We start from the raw sequence: 23,240 nt of genomic DNA, 5'->3' as shown, positions 1-23,240 counted from the left end.
AAAACAATTATTATTTTAATTTTTTAATGTAACTGATTATTTTTTTCATTTATATTTCATATAATATTAAAAGTGGACAACAAATTCTATAAATAAATTAATAATGATATAAAATTAATTTTATAAAATTATTATTCTTTTTTATCTATTTATTTATTATTTTTTGTTGATTTATATAAAATAACTTAGAATAACAATTTTAATAAAACAAAAAAATAATAATAAATTAACAGTGTGTTTGGATTTTCATTCACATAACTTAAACGTGAATTACAGAAGCAACTTTTAACTTTTGGTACTTCATGAAAATTTAATCAAATGAAAGGAAGCCAATCCAAACATGCACTAATATAAGAATACACTTGCAGATTGAAATTTATATCGAAACAAAATGAAAATGTATAACAAATAAAAATAAAACAGTCATAACCAATGTCTTCTATTCATGACAGCAAATTAATAACAGATGGAAAAAGTAACTTCGATGCAAAAGGTTTTCTACTACCGAGTAACAACTCAGATATTGCACGTGTTTTAGTGTAATTTGAAAAAACAACCGTTCTTCCCCCCCAGTTTTCTAAACAAAAATAAAGCAAAAAAGTAATAGTTTACGAGAATGAAGAGGTTTTTAAACATGAAATGGATCACTGAACAAAGCTTCTGTAATTGGAAGAATCATCATCCTGTACATTTTCAAAGCCTTTTCAAAGCCCTATTTCTAGTACAAAGCAATTCTCTCATGATATTTTTCTTCAACCACCACCAACTAAAAGCTAAGAGACGCAATCAAAATGACACAGCAGGCCATACATCAATTGTTAGTTTGCAAAAGAAACAAAAGACTCCACAAGATAGGACAAAGGCACCCTCCCAAAAAAATTGTTGCAGAACTTATTCACACCCATCAAAGCATTTGTCTGAGCTGCTGGTTTTCCTGACGAAGAGACTTAACTTCTTTCATCAACTCAGCTTGGTTTTCAAGAATAGAGTTCATTACAGCTGACATTTCCGTCTGTTGCATGAGACAATTAATTAGAGAGTGATTAAGAAATGAAAATCACCATCAATAATTCCAGATACACACCTCTTGCATATGAAACTGTCTCAAAATTTCAATATGAAGGTTTCTCATATCTTCGTGTATGGATTTCTGAAAGGAATCCAGAGTTTCTTCCAGGGTCCGTTGAAAAAGCTGAAGTGTAAATGAAGATCCTTGTGCATCTGGCTGAGATGCTTTCGGCTGTGAGATTATTCCCTGTCATAAATTTGACAGATGAATAAGATAAGAATGCTAGAGCAAATAAAATAAACACGTTATATGACTACCATTCTTTATAACATCAAAACTAACACAATCTATATCAATGAAATTCATACCCCTGTACTTTATTCTGAAGCACGGAAGTGGAAGATTCTAGGATGAAGAATCAGAGAAAACAGATATATTCTTCCAAACACATAGATCAATATATGCAATGCAATCATAAGATCTAATTAATTTGTAAATATTAACATACACTTGTCAGTGGTAATGAGCCAGATTCTATTGGAGCAGATATATCAGACTTCAACAGCAAGCTATTTAGAAGTTCTTCTCTGGTTTCTGCTCCTGATTTCTTAATCTTAGGTGAACCAACTGAAAGGGACACTCCATCGCTTAAGGTAGATGTAGTGCTTATTCTTTCTGCATAAGTAGAAAATCTTCGATTAAAAGATGACATTCTTGGGGAATCAAGGATTTTTGGGGAATCAATTGCTTGTCCAAGGCTGGTTTTTGTATTGATGGACATAGGAGCAGAGAACATGTGATCAGTAAACCCCAAGGAAGTTTCCTGGCTTGAAGAAGCATCCTTGGCCCGTAAATTTGCAAAACTTAGGCTTGAACTGGTATAGGAACTAACACCCACGGATGAGGATGTATCCTGCAATCCAGATAACATTGATCCTGCTGTCTGACCAGCAGAAGCCAACACCCCAAAACGAGATGGTGCATTGACAGGCTGACGTGTATAAGCATATTTATCACTTAACCGCTCACCACCCCAAGCTTCTGGAGGAGTGATAGAAGAATCTTCATTCTTTGAAGATGGAGGGGGAGGAGTTGACCCCACAAGTGGAAAGGAAGACTGTGTAATATCCTACAATTAGATTGCAATATAATCAGTCAAAATTTGCCTGGTCAAAAATAAATATCAAGTGTGTTTGGAATGCAAAAAAGGGGATTTAATTTATATTGTTTGAAATGTTAATAAATAGGAAATGATTTGATTTTTATATCTCATGAATTTCATTAATTTTATAAATTGTCAAATATGATGGGATTTGTTAGCATTTTATTTGATTTTAAATAAATAAACAATTTTACCTTGCGGAAAAGTAAAAATGTAAAATATTTAAAATCAAATCAAATCAGTTCCATTTCCATCGAGTTCCAAACACAAGAGTAGGTTTCCAAATCAATTCATATCCCATTTTTCCAATAACAAGTTCCATTCTTATTTCTCTTTGAATTGAAAGTTTATAGATCAGTATCTCATAATGCAGTTAAATTCACAACCAGGGCCATGTGAGACAATAACCTGCTTGGTTGTTGAGCCAGATTTCCAATCAGATATTGGATGATCACTGGTTCCATCCTCAGAATTTGAAAATCTTCGACTAGATGACGGAAACAACAAAGGTTTCCTGTCGGAAAATAAATTATCCTTCTTTATCCCATTTTCATCCCATAGTGAGGGTGTTAATGGTTGAACATCCACAAGAGGGGAGAAGACCTCCATGTCATCCTTGAAGTTATAACTAGCACGGGGAGCATGCAACCTAGACAGGGTTCCACCTGGCCATAAATGGTTTCGTTGAGGAGTTTCTTCGGCAGTAGATGCATTTAGTATGCTGGATGTAAAACCACTGCCGGATGCCATAAGTGAAGAACCATCAAAGGAGGCACCCAGCCAACCAGAGTTCCTAGTACTTGCCACTGATGTAGAAAGAGAATTGTTTGATGAAGTTGCAGAAGGTAAAGGATCTGGCATTAGTATTGAATCTTCAACTGTATCTCCCACAAGAGCAGTCTCTGCAGAGCAATTTCTTTCATCGACAACAACTGGTTTAGACCTTTGCCAGCATAAGCTTGTAACAGCCTGTTGCATGCTATAAAAATTTAGAATAAAAAGAAAATTAATTTTACAAAAATAAATCACTGACTAACATTGGGAGATTAGTGCTTCATTTTAAAACGCCATAATTTTATATTGCATTAAAGGTAGAATTATTTATTATTGAATGACTTTAGGAGCACCTTTTCACAGCGTAGAAAGACTCTTGGAGTTTAGTTTTTGCATTTGCATAATCATCCACAACAGAGAAACCAACTCAAGTTTCAATCTATATTTGATTAAATGTCATAATTCTTCTTCTATTCAATAATATATGCTAGAATAGGTTTAAAAACCTCACTCTGTTCCAAAATTATCACTAAACACAGTACTCAATAAATATACTCAGATGCCATCAAGCATCATCTCCTTTAAGCTATTTTGTAATTGAAATTAGAGAGCAGTACACTTTTTGTCTCTGACCTACCATACATAGTTACATATATATGAATTGAAAAAAATGGCTTATCATGAGTGAAAAAGTAAAATTTGGTCAAATGAAAAGATTAAGTCATGTAAACAAGAAAAAGTAGGGAGCAGGTATTAGTTGTAAGACATAACAGACCTAAAGAACTTTCTTAGTATATATGTTATTCATCAACATGAAATTCCAATACCCCTTCTTAAGTCTTAATATATTTGTGATATTTGTGCACCACAAATATATAAATCTAGTGTTCAACAAATTATGGAAGAAAGATCTTCATAAATTTTACAGGTCATCCATATTAACAGACATAAATAAGGTAGCTTGCTCACCCATTACAGAGCATCAAGGGAATTGCTTAGGCATTACCTTGTATACTATAGATTATAGTGCCTACTTTCCCCTATTAGGCATTGAGAAAAAACTAATTCTAATTGTGTAAGCTTAAAGTGGTCTCCACAGCTCCATGAGTTCATGTCAGTGTTAGATGCAAAATACATCAAGAAATTTTTAACTTCAATGAAATCTATCTTATTGTCAGATGAGACAAATATTAAATGGATTAAACCACACTGGTCTAGACAAAAACATAGTAGATAAGGCTAAAAATTACCTCAGAACTACCATAAGCGTGAAGAACAGCAACAGGTTGTGGTTTTCCACGAACATCATAGAATGCCACACGGCCATTACTAGTTCCAGCAGCCAGCATCCAACCATCATCTCTAAATGCCAACGAAGAGAAAGGTGCTTCATAAGAAATGTAAGATGATGGTCTTCTAGATCCAGAATCATAAATGTACATTTTTTTATCAAGGCCAACACTAGCAATGATCTGTTAATTACAGAAAGAAATTAGAAAGCAAAATTATTGTAACCCAAAGAATGGGTCAAAAGTTCACAGCAGGATGAAACAGTCTCACTATGCATATTGTAAAATTTAAACTAGCAATGAAAAATGAAACCTTGTCATTGGATGGAGAGAAGCTAATACCAGCAGTTGGTGCGGAATGCGGCTTTATCCATGAAACCTATTTTTTTTTCAAAAAAAATAAAAGAAAAAGAATCAAGAAAATATATACTGTCAACTAAAAGGTATCCATTTGAAATCAAATTAAAAGGAATGAAAGGAGAAACTTACTACAGAAAGAGCTAATTCATTAAACTCCAATAATACCAAACTAATTACTGAGACATGATTATGAAGGTTGTATAAGAGAAAGATGTTACAAATACAAGCATTCTTTATTATTATTTTGAATGGAGAAGATCAATTCATGGTTTCAAATATCAACCAAATTCATTTTTCGTAGAATTTTGCAGCATACGCTATTTATACTTATAAAGTGAGCATATTGCATACCTTAGGGCTGCGACCAGTTGTATCCCACAAATGTACAGTCCCATCATCACCAGCAGTCACAAGAAGGTGACGACTAACTCGAGAATAATCAAGAACTCTCAACATCTGGTCTTACAATTTCAAAGATGGGAGATTAGTCCATACACATGCAAAGCCAAGCACCAAGAAGAAGGTTCAAGTTCAACAAAGCAGAAAAACCTGTTGATTGGGATCTTTGAGCTCCGCAGCCTTTTGCCCAGAAGCAAGGTTATGAAGCATTAGGTCTCCACTAAGGCTGATAGATGCCAAATGTTCATCCTTACAATTGTACATTACACCTGTGACAGTATTAGTATGACCCTTTAGCCATTTAATACAGCGTTTCCTTTGCAAATCCCATATCCTTACAACTTGACCAGTTCCTCCTGAACATACATATCTGGATGCCTTGTTGCTAAAGCTGATGGCCAATATAGATTCCTGCCAGGAAAAAAAAGGTTTTAGGGGGGGAAAAATGAATGAAGTAAAACAGAAAGAACAAACAAGAAACAGATTGTCTGACTGATTGTGCCAAAACTATGACCCATAAGGACCACCAAAGAAGAAATAGAAGCTTTATACAAAGGGGTCTCCCTGCCTTTGTTGCTTCTTCTGAAAAAGCCAAAAAGAGCCAACTTTGACGGGATAGTCTTCCCCCTCATGTGCAATCAAAGTTCAATTCTCTGTTAATCGAATCAAAGGTTGTAGGAGATTCATTGATGTTTTCGCTTAAAAATATCACTAAATTTATCCCAAGAATTTCACACACAAGTTTGTGTTGATAGTAAGTTAGTAACACTACATCTAACATGTCTGAAATTCTTAATACAGCCACTACAAACAAGTGCAAAGATGACAATGTTCAGGCAAAATAGAACAAGACAAGGCTTTAAAATTTGGGCACAATGTTGATGGGAACTGATAACTAACATGCACAGTTAAGTATTATAGGATTAGACTCCTCTGAAGCAAGGCCTGTCCACTGGTAATGTAAAGTGGATTATGCTTACAAAATGCTTTAATTCAAATCAACCATGAACACATTGTCACTCTTTCACTCTATGCATCTCACTTTAGAAGAGCTAAATCCTGTAGTATTAGATATATAACTCTAATAAGTAGCCTTCCACCATGTCTCTCAGATGAAAATGACCAACACAAGTGGTAACAACAGCATTGCAGTGTTTGCACAGAACTAGCCAAAAGGGCTAGTGCATAGCCAGGCCCGCACGGGTGAGATTTCAGGATTCAATTGCAAGGTATGGGACTTGTGTCCCAAATTGGAAGTACGGGATGCTAGTGAGGGGTTTATAGGGCCATGGGCTCTCCGGCTACAACATCTAACTTTTGCGATGCAGTTCTCCCGAGGTTCTTATCACTGTCACATTGGTGGTTATGGGTAGAGTTAGTGGTAGTAATGTATTAATAGAGTATATCATAGAAAATAACTCATCCTGCACTATTACCTAGTTAGTTCTATGTTATAGAATCAGAAACTCCCTTGATAACAGTTATGTATTATAGTGTGTAATTAAGCAAAAGCTGTCGCCATTTGAAGTTTGTGGTCTGCAAAAGACTTCTGAGCGTTGTCTCATGAGAGAGAGCAAGTGTATTGCTACATTGTGTGCATTTTGTGTCAATTTATTTCCAATTCTTTATCAAATGTTCTGCAAACAAAACATCAAATAATTAAGCATTTGCCGAAAAAGACCTCAATGTTGTCTCCACTATCAGTGCCGGCGACAGGAATGGTCCCCATGCTGTTCCCGTTCTTCCGCCAAAGCGAGATCTTCTTATCATCTCCAGCACTGGCCACAACCAAATCTGCAAAAAACTCAAATTCAGCGCAATCGACCAGAATATGGGGGAAATGCAAACCCTAGAAAGCGAAAAAGGGAGAAGAGATGAGATGGACTCACTGGTGTGGTTCCACTTGACTGAATTGACTTGGGAACCGGGAGAAGGGGTGAAGCTGAGGGCGCAGGGATCGCCGGCAGGAGTGTATACGCCGGGCTTGACCGCGGAGGCGTCGAAGAGTTTGACGGTGTCGCCGCCACTGGCCGCCAACAACGCCATTGACGGATCGCGAAACGGAGGGAATTTGAACTGGAAATGGGGGGGTTAGGAGAAGCGCTTTTGCGAGGGTAGCATTCCCGATTTGGATTTTAAATATGCGGATTTGAAAGTTGAAACCCTACAAAACAAAAACAAACACTCTACTCTGCCAAAGAGAGAGAAAGAGTGAAAATTTTGAACCAAGGAAAAATGAAGAGTGGGCGCCTTTATATGCTCTCCATCGTCTCCGGTTCCCACCCTGCTCTCTCGGTCACCTTTTTTTATACGAAAAAAAAAAAAGATTTACAATATTTTTTGCCAGAAAATTTGATTAAATATTTTTAGTGGGATATTTTCTCTAAATATTTTTTATTCACAGGACTTAAATTCGACTTACTTAAAAAGAATAATTCTAGATCACTTGGACTTGTTGTTCTCTCTAAATGACTCTACTCTTGTCTTAAAAATTACCTCTTCTTTTTTATTGCACTACATTGGTTTGTAATTGCAAGTTGCAACTGCAACGTTCGTACAGAATGATACTACTACTAATGAATTCTATTAAGTATTACGAAAGGTAAAATGAATCTAAACTTTTTTTTAAAGTTAAAATTAATTTGTAGTATATTGGAAGTTTTAAGAAAAAAATTCATACATAATAATCAAATGACATATTACCTTGAAAAATTACGACATTTTAAAAATTTAAAGATTAAACATGTGTTTTGTTTTTAGGGGTGTTTTGATAGGGAAGGAATCTTAGGTTAGGTTAGGTTAGGAATATTAATTTTCTATTATTTAGTATGACAATTATAAAAATCATTTTAAAAAATATAATATTTGCAAAAATCATTTTTTAATAAAAATTTCCATGAAAGAGGGTGAGAATTCAAAATTCTCATAAAGAGAGTTTTTTATAATGTAAAAATGTAATTATGTCTCTTATTTTCAAGAACATTTTAGATATATAAAAAATATATTTATGATATTCCAAAAAAAAATCTATGAAATATAATTCTCGGTGAACATGAACATAACTGTCAAAAATGAAAAAAAAAAGATTTTATAAACCAAACACTGATTTTTAAAGATAGGAAACAAATATAACACATTAGACTAAGAGTACAAAAACAGACCAATATCAAACCATAAAATCCAATCATTCTAACGAGTGGCATGTGATCTTTGATCAAACAGTACAAAAACAGACCAATATCAAACCATAAAATCCAGCAATTGCACCTTTACTAACTGAATAAAATTGGCCACAATCACAAACTGCTCTATCAGTGTAAATCGATAGTCTAAGAGGACCTTTCAGAGCAAATAAGGTCATTTCCACAGCATCTACAACACATATATGTACATATTGTGTTGCAGAATAATTATGAAACAAGGAAAAAAATAAAAATAAAAAGATAAAAGCCTTTGCTTTTATGGCCATCCAATAGTGCTTAATATCTCTTGTAGTCCCTCATGCTCTCTGCCTGACTGGATGTTATAGCAGTAAACTTGCCTCTTCATCATCATCACCTAGAATAGATGGAACTTAAGACCATTCAATCTAAATCTTCAGGATTTAATTTAACCCCACGAATACATCTGTACCATAGTAGATAAAAAGAGGAAATAACAAGTTAATAATTAACACACAACAGCTGAGTGATGAAGTGAAACTTCAGTTTTGATTAACACCAAAAGCATTTAAAAAATTGTATCTAAGCTTTGTTCTTAGACTTATTATTTGTCGGTTTCTTGCACACAAGGGAGGGTTGGTTTTGTTTCAAAGTAGTGCACATTTGGTATAGATTATTATTGAAGAAATAATCACTTATTCTCCAAAACTCTCGTGAAGTTGGAAAAATAAATTACAACTCCTCCAAAATAAGCTGAACCAAACACGCACTTATAGTGTAAAATAGTGAGTGACCCTTCATCAACAGGGGAAAAATTACTTACCAAATATTGTTTTGTATTAAACTAACCAGTGTATATAACTCATAATAACTAGTAACAAGAGAACACAAACCTCACAAATACATTTACAAGAATATTTCACATTTGGTAGTCATCATGCAGCAAAAGAAATATAGTCATTTCAAACTAAGGACCCTTTTGTTTGTGTTGTCTTTATGAAAAAAATGCTTTTTAATCAAAATATATGTTTAATAAAATTTATAATTATTAAGTTTTCAGAAGAAAAAAACACTCAAAAATAAAAAGTGTTTCAGAGTTTTTCTCAGCAATTTATATGGAAAAAAACTTCTGAGAATTAAGGGTCTTAAAAACAAGCTATATCCTATAACCCCTTTTTCTTTTAAGATTAAGGGCCAATTTGTTTAAACTTATTTGTTGAAATAAGCGCTTGTTTTAATAATAAGAAGTTTTTTTGATTTTTTAGTGTGTTTTGTCTAAACTATTTCTGCTTATTTTAAGAAGTAAATCCTATCTACTTCATAAAAAAGCGCTTATATAAAAAACACTTATTTTAAAGTTACTTAGTTTAAACAAATTCACCCTAAACAAATGGCCATCGCAAAGATTTGAGTCATTTAACTGGATTTTCTTAATATAAAACTTTGACCCTGACAATGCAGCAATAACAGTAAGTCAGTAAGATGATTTGCTTTTACAATGATATTTGTTATTTGATAAATCAAATTCGAAAATACAGCTAGACCTTATATAATTAAGCTGAGCTTTGAGCCTTCTTATAGTTCAATGCTTGTTCAATACTTGGATTAAAAAGATATGGGTTTTTTAAGTAAATCAATGCAACCCCATTATAAAAAATGATTAAAGTATCCTCTTTCTTATTTTGTTTCGAAAAGTAACTGACCATTTTTATATAAAATATAAGAACCGTTCCTCCTGTCAGAAGGAAAAGCAGAATAACAATATAAAAACAAAAAAATCTCACATAACCAATATTGTGCAGTTTGTAATGTATGCTCAGTCAGCACACCTATACCATAAGAAATAAAAGCAATAGTAACAAAACCTTGGTTAATTACTTGACAGTGATGTCCCAACCATCACATCTTGTTTGACATCACAAACTTTGATTTTTTCTCTGCAGGCTTAAGAATCTGAAATGAGCACATCAAGTTTTCATCCACACTCATCATCGCACCAGCATTGTCAAATTCACCACAATAGTTTGGAGCTGAAAATATCGTAACAAGTTTCCTATCAGCAAAGAATTCATACCCATCCTCTACAACCTACATAAAATTTATAATGTCAGTGTCCAGTAAAGCATCGTACGCTTAACCTTTTTATTATAGAAACTGAATGAGTATTGTAAAAAAAAACAGTGACCTGGTGAGCACGACAAACAAGGTCCAAGTCATGCTTTGTCAAGAATTCAGCGACCATATCAGGGCCAAAGGTGTAGGACACTCCTCTGTCATTCATACCCCAACCCTTCACATCCCTACCAGGATCAGACCAAAGCAAATCACAAAGCAAGCCAGTGTCGGGAATTGCAGTAGGACGAGGTAGATTCCTGATTTCATCCAAGTTTGTGAGTTCAGGGGAAAGACCACCATGCATGCACAATATTTTTTCATCTATAAGGGCTGCCACAGGAAGGCAGTTAAAACAGTCGGTAAAGGCTTTCCAAAGCCTCACATTAAACCTTCGCTTACATTCATCATAAAACCCATAAATCCTATTAATGGAAGCACACTCATGATTCCCCCTCAACAGGAAAAAGTTTTCTGGATATTTGATTTTATACGCAAGCAAAAGACATATGGTTTCTAAGCTCTGCTTCCCACGGTCCACATAGTCCCCCAAAAAGAGATAATTGGCAGTAGGAGGCAAACCCCCATATTCAAATAGCCTTAACAAATCACTGTACTGCCCATGAATGTCACCTGAAAAAGCGAAGAGAGAGAGATCTCAACCATGCCATAAAATAACACTACAGGCAATGCTAAATAGAAAAACTAACAAACAATTCAACAACAACAACAGAAATCTTATCCCGCTAAGTGAGGTCGGCTGCATGGATTCCTCAACACCATGTTGTTCCATTAAAGACCAAACTTTGCTCATGGTTTCATAAAGAGGAAGGTTGTGTTAGCCTCAGGCCCTCAGCGGTCAATGTAAAACATGTCAATATATCAAAAGCTAGCAAACAATTCAACAAACAACGACAACAACAACAAAAGTCTTATCTGTTGAAGATACCATATTGACTAATGATATGACCAAAATAATGTATATAAATGGGGAGCAACCCTCACTTCACTTACTAGCTTTCAGGATTGAGTTAAACCCAAACCCAAATTCTAAGACAGCATCAAAGTCTACTATAGTCAATGTGGGACTTGGATTTTTTCCCAATATTATCCCACCAAGTGACCTCGCAATAGCTCAATGCCATTGTGTTCGGTTAAAGACAAAGCCACCCTTATGGTTTCAAGCCCAGGTAAAGGAAGAGGTTGAGTTAAACCCTAGGCAGCCAACATAACAACAAACATGAATGGCTCACACAGAAAAGCTGACAAACAAATTCACATGCCCAAAAAACCAAAGGGGTAACCCACATTTCCTTTCAATCAACCCATGACACCCAAAAACTAAAAGGTTCGAACTTGCAACAAACAAGAAACACCCAGAAGTACTTTTAAACCCTAAACACAAAAGGGAGCAAATTGAGGGGAGACAAGGAGAAGAAAGCAAAAGGGGTACCACAAATCTTGATGGGGGCTTCGAGTTCAAGCAAATTGGGCTGGTTAATGAAGATGTCTCTGGAAGCGACGCAAAGTTGCTTGATCTCAGACTCGGAGAGCTGAACCTGCTTTCCGGGTCGGGCCAATCGGACCTCCGTTAGGCGCCGGATTATGTCATCCAGAACCGCCTCATCAATCACTTGTCCTTGTGTGCTCATCGCATCCGATCAAAACCTTCTTCTTATTCTTCTTCTTTGCTCTTTCTCAGCAACAAAAAATAAGCACAAGGGTGAACCAACCAAGAGCTTTATTTGGTTTGGTTCTCTTTCTCTCTCTCTGTCTGTCTGTGTTTGTTTGCTCTCCACTGTTCCCTTTCTTTCACCATCCTATATATATTTATTATTTATTTAGGAGATACTAAAGAATATGGTTTATATGGTTTTATCAACTCAACAGATATTTATGACTATATTTTTTTGTCAAAATTTATGAATAATTTTATAATCAAAGGGTTTTTATTTTATATATTTTTTAAGAATTTTGTTTTATTTTCGATGTACAATAATGATAACAATATTTGAACTAATATATATATATAACCTATTTCAAAATATAACACATTAAACTTTTATAAACCAATATAAAATAATTTTAAAAAAAATAAAAAACATAAGACAGCTCAAGAATACTCGTTTAAAACCATAATTTTACTAATTACTCAAATGATGTTCCAAAATTCTAAAAATTAAAAGGATGAACCCCGACACATCCAGCTTTCAAGCAATATTTCTGTATGATTAAAAGTCTCCTAAAATTCTACGGAAAAAAAATCTGACTATGTCACGTCCTCGTGCTCCTGCATGTAAATTCATTTTTTCTTCTTCTTTCTAAACATGAAAAAAAAATCCCAACAGTCATCTTCTCGCATGTTTCTTTTTTCCCTAAAATATCTCCATAATTTTTGTACAAAAATTAAGAGGAATGACAATTCATGCACGGGCATAAGAATGTGCATTTAGTTCAATCTAGTTAAGCCATATTTCAGCTTCCAAATCAACTTTGTTTCACGTTACAAATTAAGAATACCATTCCAACACATAAGGGAACGTAATCCAACCATTACTTCAACAAAAACCATGCTCAAAATTGCCAGGAAAGTTCAAACAAATAACACTTATCTAGAAGTACAACTTCAAAATAACAACATGCATAACCATCCAGCAGGATCCCAAAAATATTTAAACGACAATGCAAGCACACATGCGCAACACCAACATTTTTTTTATCTTCATCAAAGCCACTGTATTTTGATAGATCCGAAGTTCGGTGGACCATATAAAACACCACAGAAAATCAAGAAATCAAACCATGCATGAATCAAAACACCATTTGACAACTTCAAAAATTTCGATCACTAAAAACTATGATTTCCAACAAACATATTTTACTTCTAAACACTACATAATAAAAAATAGAACTAAAAGAAACAGAGGACAACGGGAAGATTTTTACATATAGGCCATGAATCCAAGCAAAATGAAAACAACACCAAAGAAATTAATGAATAAATACAACATGCAAGGGGTGCAGCATCAAAACGCAAAACCCTCAAGTTTTCTTCATTCCCATTTTCCACACACCGAAATTTGCTTCAATGTTCTCCCTCTCCCTCACCTTAATTAGTCTAGCAAGCTCGAACTTGGTGGTGGAAAAAGTGAGGAGGTGAGAATTATCTTCCTACTTAATTTATAGGTTTTAGGTTGCTCCACCAACACGAGGAGACATTTTTAGTAGCATGCAAAGAAGAAAATAAGAAAATTAATTATGCATGGAGTAGAGAGAACGGTGTGGGAAACAAGTGAGATGAAATGGGAAAATTGTGATATAAACAGATTATCAAATTGGGACTTATAAAAGCTCACCTAATGTGCGTGAAAAGATGGGGGTAAAATATAGTATAACAATATTTTTCTCTTTTTTAAATAATTAGATAGTGTTGTTTCAAGAGTTTAATGAAATGTCGAATAATATGTTATATTCTTGTATATGAAATTGGACAAATAAAATAGCAATATAACAATTTTTTTTTATGTTATACTAGATTTACCCCCATCTTCTCACAAATAATTTGCTATTTGTCCAATAGAAAAATAGAAAATAGAAAAAAATATATTTTATTTTATTTTTAAAAAATTGGTTAGGCAACTCATATAACTCACCAACTTGTAATAGATTATGTTGAATTAAATATTTTCTAGCCCACCAAAAAATAAACAGACCCATTTTTAAACATAATCCACAACTGCACTAGTAACCTAACAAATGACATTATAAATGAAACCTTCACTGCCATTATGATTTCACAAAATAATAAGACTACAATTCAAGGATAGGTCAAGTAGAACATGATCTCATATCCAAAAATATGTTGTAGGTTTGTTTGTATGTAGTTTCACTCATCTTTATGAATGAATATAAATATAAGTTTTTTTTCGATTCGAAAACTTTTACTTATTGGACTTGAACTTGGGAGTCATTCCCTTTCCCTAAAATTTTATTACCAAACAAAATGAATAATATGACCATAACAAAATACCATTTCTCTTTACTATTTTCTATTATTTTATACACAAATATAAAAATAAAAATTTATAATTTTTTATACATTTAATCATAATAATTTTAATATGATATATTTATTAGACTTTATAATAATTATTTAATTTATACCAAATATAAACATGTATATTAAATTGATTAATTTATTAATAAATAATAAGAGTGTTAGCAACACACCTTTTCAAACAATTTTTTTATTAATTTAAATTTATTAAAAATTATAAATCAGAAGCAAAAAACATTAAATAAAATATAAGACTTATAATATTTTATAATTTATGATAAATTTCAATTAAAATTTTAATATTTATATATTAACGTATAAAATAATTTTGTTATTAACTAATTATAAATTATTATTTAAATTATTTAAAAACCAATAAACTTAAAAAAAAAATCTCTTCATCTAATTAAATGAGACGTGTTTAAAAGTGTATGTAAAAAGTGTGTTCGTGGCAATCTTTTCAATAAACCATGCATGCATCAAACAGTAATACATTCGATACAAAGTTTTTTTGGATTTTTTTCATTGAAACGGATCGAATTGTTCGGCCCGACCCGTATCCGTGTCAATAACGAAAACAGCACATTACATTTTGTAGCCGTAAATCAAACAGCTCTAAAACCCCTTTTGCCTCGAACCTTGCTTCCCTCCACCAATCATCCTAGGGTTTTTCTGCGTTCCAATTCAGAGATTGAAGAACCAAAACAGAGTGATTGATTGGCTTCTCCTTCTCCGCTGCTTCTACTCACAATGAAGGTCAAAGTTATATCACGCTCCGTGGATGAGTTCACCCGAGAACGAAGTCAAGACCTTCAGGTGATTCAATGCACACCACCCTTCATCACTAGCGTTCTTCTAGTTGCTCAATTCGATTAAATTTTCAATCTTTTTCCTTTTCTAACGTTGCCCTTTTGATTTCGGAAAGAGGGTGTTCCGGAATTACGATCCCAGCCTTCGTCCTCAAGAGAAAGCGGTGGAGTATGTGCGTGCTGTTAATGCAGTGAAGTTGGACAAGGTCAGGTTTTCCCTTTTTTGTGTTTTTTGATGTTTAGTAATCAGTATGTTTATATTTTTTATGTGAAGTTTTTTATCTGTTCCTTATTATGTTTTTGTTTTTTTTAATGTTTGAGGATTTAGATTTTTGCAAGACCATTTATTGGAGCATTGGATGGGCATATAGACGCTGTTTCGTGTATGACGAGAAACCCTAGCCAGTTGAAAGGGATATTCTCCAGTTCGATGGATGGAGGTACTTCATTTTTCCTTATATAGTTATGCCCCTGCAGCTATATGTGTACTTGTACTTGTAGGAAGTAATAGTTGAATTGTAGTATTGGTTTGGAGATGGAGAAGGTTGGAAGAGAAGAGGAGGAAATTTGTTTTGCTATGTTGTGGATTTCCAAAATATGGTGGGTTGGATTCTGAATTTTAAATTCAGGAAGTACTAGAAATGTCCCAGATAAGGGGAGACTGTTATTCAAGGGTGTAGATATCTATATATATGAAACTCATAATCCAATACTAGACAACCAGAATTCTTCTGCCAGAATGAGTTAGTAACTTGACAGTTGACATCATTATTGAATATTGACTCTTGGATATGTGAGTACTGAGTACTCAACACTACTGCGACTTATCTATCCAACAACCACCCTTTAATATTGGAAAATTTGGCCAACCTCTATCAAGTTTTTCTAGGCTGTGTAGAGTTACTCTTTTAGTTTTTTTTGAAGCCTTCTTGTTATTTGCGGGAAGAATGTAAGTAAATGTTATCATTCTGACTGCATTACCATTGCTGATTATGAAACACAGTTGTTTAAACTGGTATGGTTCTCTTTGCATATTGCATAATACATTATAATAGCAGAATCAATCATAACATATTTCCAGGCTAGAGATAAGAAATAGTTGTATGGGAAATGTCTTGCATCTTCATTCACTTTTACTATTAATCCTTGTTTTTTTGTGTCATTTTGGTTCGCTTTTTCATTGATTTTCCTTCTATAGGGTGTTTGATATTATGCATTATTGCATTATCCTTCTGTTGCACATTAGGCTCAATCCGCTATACATTGTTATCTTCATACAGTGCTGGATGAGTTGAGTTGCATACATATAAAAAAACCTGTAACATTTGTCTTTGCTGTTTAACAGATATTCGTCTCTGGGATTTAGCTGCAAGGTAATAAATTTATTTCTCAAGTCATATTTTGATACAGCAAACTAGGGTTCATTCATAACAAATAAGACAGAAATTATACTTCTTTTGAGATATACTTGTTATCTATGATATTCCCTAAAATGTAAACAAAATAGTTTATTTGCTTATGCATCAACTTGTTTATCTAATATTGTTGCTTGTTATATTTGGAAAAAAAAGACGGATAGTTTGTCAGTTTCCTGGTCACCGTGGTGCTGTACGAGGCTTGACAGCATCAACAGATGGACACATTCTTGTGTCATGTGGAACTGATTGCACGTAAGAATCAACCTTTTCAATTCCCCCCCTATTATATCTAGCTCTCATTTTTAGCTTCAATAACTAATTTTTCTGATGTAACCTGGAATTTGTGCTCAGTATCAGACTCTGGAGTGTTCCTTTACTACTCTTATGGAGTCAGATGACTCAACTAAGAGCACTGTTGAGGTGAAATATTGTGCTGGTATTCTTTTACTTTTTCTTTTTTAACTCCAGTGGGTATTCTACTAACTCACAATTTTATAAACCATTTTTGCTTTTGTGCAGCCAGCAAGTGTTTATGTTTGGAAGAATGCATTTTGGTAAGTTTTGGAGTAAATTATCCCAGAGGAAGATATTGAAGCTTGTTATTTTGTTTGTTTTTTATGCTTACTGAACTTTGTTTTGCTTTCTTTAATTTTTAGGGGTGCTGATCACCAGTGGGATGGCGAGCATTTTGCCACAGCTGGTGCTCAAGTAGATATATGGAATCACAATAGGTGTTGATCAATTTCTGTTTGCTCTACTTATTTTACTAAAATCACAGTTGACTTTTCTAAATTTCATGTTTATTTCATGTTATTGTTACTTCCCTCCTGCAGGTCTCAGCCAATAAACAGTTTTGAATGGGGGACAGATACAGTAATTTCTGTCCGGTTTAATCCCGGAGAACCAAATCTCTTGGCCACCTCAGCTAGGTATGTGAGATTGCCTGTAGGTCGAGCACTACAATATTGATTATTATACAATTCAGTTTTCCCCTGTACATATCCGGATCTTTTTTGTATTGTTGCTTGTTTATTGTTTTGCTAATCTCATTGAATTTTGTGTTATTTTCTCAATTATTGATTATTTGTCATTTCTACTGTTTTAATTAGTTGATACTACTGCTTGTTTTAGACTAGTGTTGCATCTCAATGTTCCATTTCCAAGATTAAAGCCCTAGTACTGTCAACATGATTGAATCTGTAATACAAATAGGTTCCTTAGTGTGAGAAAATACCATTTTATATTTTTGTTGTTGAATGGTAGACATTGGTCTTAAGGAATGTTCCTATTAGTATCAGCATAAGGGATCATTTGTGATATTCTAAAGCTATGTAGTCAATAGTGGCCACTTGCCGCAACGATGACCTCTGCTGTGGGGTGGATTGAAGGAGCGGCTGTTGCGTTCGTTATAGCACTGGTGTGGTATGGCGCTATTGCGGTCTGTGTTGCGGTTTCACAACTGCAACTTAGATTTTGAAGTTTGAACAGAAGCTTGAAAGCAGCAGAACATGAACCACATTGTGCTGCTGCTGACCTTCGCTCTTCCATTTGAGTGCGATTTGGATTTCAAAGTTCAAAACATCACGTTTCACTTTCACTTTCATAGTGGTGGCGAGAGCCAACTGAGAACCTGGTTAGATGGGTCGGGTCTTTGGGTTTTAGCCTTTTAGGGTTTGTTTTTCTCTTTTCTATTCTGTTGGGCCTTGGGCCCCAAGTCCAATGTTTCTTTGTGGGTTTTTACCTTGTTATCTGTGAACGGGTTAGGCAGTAAAAAAATCTGTGAACCATTAATAGTAAACTAAATAATTATAATACTATTAAAAAATATTTAAGGCATAACATATAATATAATAAACTAAATGAAGCATAATATATGATATAGCAAATTAATAATTATAGTAGTAAAAAATATAATCAACTAACTAATAATAATGATAAAAACTAAATAAAACACAATATAATAATAATAAAAATTCTAAATCCTATATATTAGGTAAAAAAGAATATGAGTATTATTTAACAATACATATATTGTTATATAATACAAATTATATGTATGTAAAAATATAAAATTAGAATAGGTAAGTATAAAATTCAGAATAGGTTAAAAAAAAATTAGAATAGCCGTCATCCTGCAATCCGCTATCCCACTTTAGGGGTTGGCTGCGACGATGGTATTGACAACTATGCTCTAAAGTCTAAACTATTCTGTGATATTTTCATGATAGTGAGATATCTACTATATATTCCAATACTTGTCATTAATCTGGAGAACAATGCAAATCATCTCATTCATTGAAAGGAAAGAAATATATAATAAGAGGACTAATTTGTTTCTTTTGGTATGCATTTTTTGTTGAAGTTTTACTTATATAGATTTTGAATTATGTTTACTTTAATCTACTATATAAATCAGTAAAAATATTGGTTGGCTTAATGTACTTACCTCTTATGCGTGAATTACCTGTTTTCTTATTTTAGTGACCGGAGTATAATTCTGTATGATTTGCGTATGTCTTCCCCAGTGAGGAAAATGATAATGATGGTAATTACTTTGTATTATTGATTTAAATTATGACTTATGGCTGCAGTTTTTGATTTTGTTATTTTATTGCCATCAATTTAATTGTTGGACTGTTAAATGAGGTTCCTACTATGTTTTTGCTTTTCAATTACACAGTTATATCATTGGCACATTTCTCAACAACATTTTTAGTGTTTAGTTTTTTCTCGTTATCATTCCAAATATGGTTTATTCCAAATATGTTAATAATTATAATAACTTTTAACTTCATTGTGGCAGACCAAAACAAATTCTATATGCTGGAACCCCATGGAACCCATAAATTTTACGGCTGTAAGTTTATCAGACGATATTATTTGATGGTTCTGAAGCTATTATTGTTTAGGGTTTTGAATTTATGGCTGACATGAGATATTGTTGGGTTGAAATGTCTTTTTTAATTGTATCACACTATCAATATTCAGTAGTGATATTTTTATATTCTTTCAACAAATTTCATTACCATGCAGGCAAATGAAGATGGTAACTGCTATAGCTATGATGCTAGGAAGTTAGATGAAGCTAAATGTGTTCACAAAGATCATGTTTCTGCAGTGTAAGAAGTTTTTTCTATAAATATTGCATTTTTGGTAATTCTAGAATGTATCATACCTGCATTTTTATATTTCATTCTACAGGATGGATGTTGACTACTCACCAACTGGACGAGAGTTTGTCACTGGTTCTTATGATAGAACAGTTAGTTCCTTGAATTTTGTTTTTAATCTCTTGGCATTTGGTCATACTAAGAATGATTTCATATCTAGTAATGATCTCCCATTTGTAGGTCAGAATTTTCCAGTACAATGGTGGTCACAGCAAGGAGATTTATCATACTAAGAGAATGCAAAGGTTCGCTTAATTTATATACGAAATCAAACATTCTATTGTCTTTGATTACTCGTGTCACTTTTCAACCATTGTAAACCTTGGATGTGTAACCAACGAGAAATGCTAGCAACACACTCTAATACACTTCTTCAAACATACTCTTTCTAATTGCTTAAAATTTATTGAAAATCACAAAATTAGGAGAGATAATCATTAAATGTGATGTGGGACCCATAAAAATTTGTCATTTTCAATAAATTTAAACCAATCCAAGAAGTGTGTGTGCAAAAGAGTGTGTGTTAGAGAGTGTGTTCCTAGCATTTCTCGTAACAAAATACTATTGCTGTTTTTGCAGAGTTTACTTACTAAGATTTATATTTTCTTATGACAGCTGATCTTTAACTTTGTTATGCAGGGTATTTTGTGTCAAGTTCAGTGGTGATGGAAGTTATGTGATTTCAGGAAGCGATGACACTAACCTTAGGCTCTGGAAGGCAAAAGCATCAGAGCAACTTGGAGTAGTAAGATGTCTTCCTTACCTCGTGTATTGCTGAAATTTGAGTCAAATAATTTATGTGTCAACATATCTGCAGCATCATTTGGGGAATATTTATGCCATTGGTAGATGAATCTCAATTATGTTCGTTTATTTAATTTTTCTGTTGATCTTGTTTTTGAATTGGATCTACTCATTGTAGCTCGTAGCATGGCTGTCATTTTAGTACACATAGACATCAGCTAGTATAAGGGAGGGCCTAAATTTTCTGTTCATGGCTCCAAATTAATGACAAGGTTATACTAGGAGTAGAATTGCGAGGATCCAGATACATTTAATTTAGTTTACTTGTTTTTCATTTTTGTGGATCATCTATGTTTAAGACCCTTAAATTATCATAATTGGGACGATTGTTTGTCTCCCAATTGTTTATCTGTCAGTTATCCTAACATTTATTTCTATTCGAAAGAGACCTTTCATTGACTGAGGATTACCTGTGATCGTGCTACAGATTCTCCCAAGGGAACGGAAGAAGCATGAGTATCATGAAGCCATAAAGAAACGCTATAAGCACCTCCCTGAAGTTAACCGTATTGCAAGGTAAGAAGATTTAATCAAGCAATTTTTTTTAGGAACATACCCGACAGACAAACTTCTGTCAAATATATTTTTCGCAAAACAGTTAATCATGTCTTGTGTTTATTGCTCCTTTGTTTTGCTCAACAGACATAGGCACTTGCCAAGGCCAATATTCAAGGCTTCTGCTTTAATGCGCGTTATGGCGGATGCTAAGAGAAGGAAGGAAGAGAAGAGGAAAGCACACAGTGCTCCAGGGAGTATTACAACACAGCCATTACGGAGACGAAGAATTATCAAAGAAGTTGAGTGAGGTTTTTCTGAGCCGGTATCTAAAAAAAATAAGCAAATATTTATCAGCTATTATGGAGACGAAGAATTATCAAAGATACTGATGTCAGCATGCTTCTCTTGGAACGTTCCACCTATGAAGGTGCCTCCATACTCGGTTGATTTCTTAGGCAAATGGATGTACCGTGCCTACAATTTTATGCCTGGTTGGCTCAGTTGCATGTTTAGTATGGCACCCTATATTATGTACGTAGCAGATTGGTCAAACGAGGTTATATTTATGTGATTCTTCTTCTGGGTTCAGTTCACTCCCAATTCAAGAAATTTTTGTTTGTTCTTGAATGTAGTTTCTCCTTTTCCTTGAAAGCCCTTAAGACAGCTAATTGTTATATTTTAATTCAATTCAATGTACTCCCTCCCTCTCTTCTTATTTATAAGACAATTAACAAATTTTTTTGTTCTTTATTATAAGATTTTATTTCATATCTCATGTACTAATTATTTTTTTGACTAAAATATCCTCATTTATTTTAATATATTATTAAATGTTACTTTCAATTGTCACTTTCTCTCTCCTATGAAGATCGGATAAGATGAATAAGCTTCTACTAATATTAATTGATAAATTTGGAAAAATATAACTACAATTAATGACAAATTTAATGTTAATATCTAAATTAGCTATTTTTAAAAAAAAAATAATTTAGTCAACTATGTCTTCAAATAGGAGTGGAGAGAGTAGTGATTATGAACAAATGAAACAGTGGCAGATTTCTCTTTTGGTGGTATATTTGTTTATGGTACTAATTACTGTTGATGTTTCTTCCAACTGATTTAAGATAGTACAACTTTTATTCCTCTCCCGTTTAGTATTTTTCATTTTTCTTTTGGCGGGATGGTCAGAACTAATAATTTAACACTAGATTTGGGCTTTGAATCAATATGCATTTAAAGTGGTTTTAACATTATGATTGGAGATGACAAAATGGTTTCAATGTATGGTTTATACCATGAGGATAAAAGTTAAGTAAATAGGACAAAGGTCAAATCCTACATAATATGGTTAATTGAATTTTTTGGATTACTTCTATAAACTTTTTTTTTTAAATGGATTTGTTATCATATAATTTATTGGCATGAGACAATTTTAATCATAGATGGTTTAGTTTGATCACATGACATGTCACATAAGCCTCAAACAATATAAAATAACGATTTAAAATTACTTCTTTAAGATTTAAAGTTTTTTTTGTCTCTCAATGAGTGATGACATCATATACAACAAAATAGCATTACTTTAGTTGGACATGATATGAAACATGTAATTATATAAAGTAATAATTCAAAATTGTTGTTTCAAGCACTTTTTTTTCATCTAGCCATGTCATACAGCGCAGTAACGATTCTTATTTGTTACTTTAGTTGAAATTGAATTATAACTTACAAATACATAATTACACTTAACACGAATCAATGTATACATTTAAAATATTTTTTTATAATTTTTGTAAACATATATAAAAGATTACAATTTACAAAAAGAATTACAATTTTTGTGTATATTTGTATTGTTTTATTTTTATAAAACATCACATGAAAAATTTATAAACAGTTATTGCAGTTTTTCTAATAAATTTATTTTCAAATGTTTTTCTTAGAAAATAGAAAAAAAAAATCGCAGGTAATTGCCACCCGTTTTCATGCGAGTTTTGTATTGTATATTTAGTACGTATATCATTCGTGAGATTTAACTTTCAGTCACACCCTACCAGAAGGAAATGCTTGCGCTGATTGGTTATCGAGTCCGGAGCAAATTCTGAGGATAAACTTCATTTGTTTTCGTCTTGTCCTACACCCATGCATCACTTATTGCTTGCTAATGCCATGGGTTCAGTTTTCCTTAGATTTTAGCTTCTCTTGTTCTTTTTAGCTT

At 33.3% G+C, this 23,240-nt stretch overlaps 2 protein-coding genes and 1 pseudogene across 3 annotated transcripts; 1 reads left to right on the top strand and 2 right to left on the bottom strand.

Moving 5' to 3' along the window:
* Positions 1-632: 632 nt before the first annotated feature.
* On the bottom strand, positions 633-7,277 carry LOC114385168 (protein NEDD1-like). Its single transcript, XM_028345171.1, has 10 exons — positions 6,883-7,277; positions 6,675-6,787; positions 5,144-5,404; positions 4,946-5,050; positions 4,548-4,613; positions 4,196-4,417; positions 2,580-3,140; positions 1,518-2,138; positions 1,085-1,255; positions 633-1,012 (listed from the first exon to the last, which is right to left on the bottom strand). Exons 1-10 carry the CDS (start codon positions 7,037-7,039, stop codon positions 905-907), a joined length of 2,385 nt encoding a protein of 794 aa, XP_028200972.1. The 5' UTR covers positions 7,040-7,277; the 3' UTR covers positions 633-904.
* Positions 7,278-8,159: 882 nt separating this feature from the next.
* On the bottom strand, positions 8,160-12,076 carry LOC114385151 (serine/threonine-protein phosphatase PP1 isozyme 4-like). Of its 2 annotated transcripts, none has more exons than XM_028345146.1 (4): positions 11,720-12,076; positions 10,340-10,899; positions 10,020-10,242; positions 8,160-8,620 (listed from the first exon to the last, which is right to left on the bottom strand). In XM_028345146.1, exons 1-3 carry the CDS (start codon positions 11,916-11,918, stop codon positions 10,054-10,056), a joined length of 948 nt encoding a protein of 315 aa, XP_028200947.1. In that variant the 5' UTR covers positions 11,919-12,076; the 3' UTR covers positions 8,160-8,620; positions 10,020-10,053. The 2 variants fall into 2 exon arrangements, with proteins under 2 accessions (XP_028200947.1, XP_028200948.1); XM_028345147.1 differs by having other exon boundaries at positions 10,033-10,242.
* A 2,997-nt stretch (positions 12,077-15,073) lies between these two features.
* Positions 15,074-21,329, top strand: LOC114383388 (annotated as a pseudogene).
* The last annotated feature ends 1,911 nt before the right edge of the window (positions 21,330-23,240 follow it).

Source organism: Glycine soja, chromosome 14, assembly GCF_004193775.1.
Source record: "Glycine soja cultivar W05 chromosome 14, ASM419377v2, whole genome shotgun sequence".
Classification (NCBI taxonomy): Eukaryota; Viridiplantae; Streptophyta; class Magnoliopsida; order Fabales; family Fabaceae; genus Glycine; species Glycine soja.
Note: the sequence above shows the minus strand (reverse complement) of the source record. Positions and strands in the feature narration are given on the sequence as shown.

Bases quoted from the DNA above. Each gene is read 5' to 3' on its own strand.
- LOC114385168 (XM_028345171.1), bottom strand. From the start codon at position 7,039: ATGGCGTTGTTGGCGGCCAGTGGCGGCGACACCGTCAAACTCTTCGAC. The intron at 6,788-6,882 runs GTGAGTCCATCT...AGTTTTTTGCAG, and splicing joins AGTCAAGTGGAACCACACCA to ATTTGGTTGTGGCCAGTGCT. The intron at 5,405-6,674 runs GTCTTTTTCGGC...TTTTCCTGGCAG, and splicing joins ATAGTGGAGACAACATTGAG to GAATCTATATTGGCCATCAG.
- LOC114385151 (XM_028345146.1), bottom strand. From the start codon at position 11,918: ATGAGCACACAAGGACAAGTGATTGATGAGGCGGTTCTGGATGACATA. The intron at 10,900-11,719 runs GTACCCCTTTTG...TCGCTTTTTCAG, and splicing joins AGCCCCCATCAAGATTTGTG to GTGACATTCATGGGCAGTAC. The intron at 10,243-10,339 runs GTCACTGTTTTT...AATTTTATGTAG, and splicing joins TTGTTTGTCGTGCTCACCAG to GTTGTAGAGGATGGGTATGA.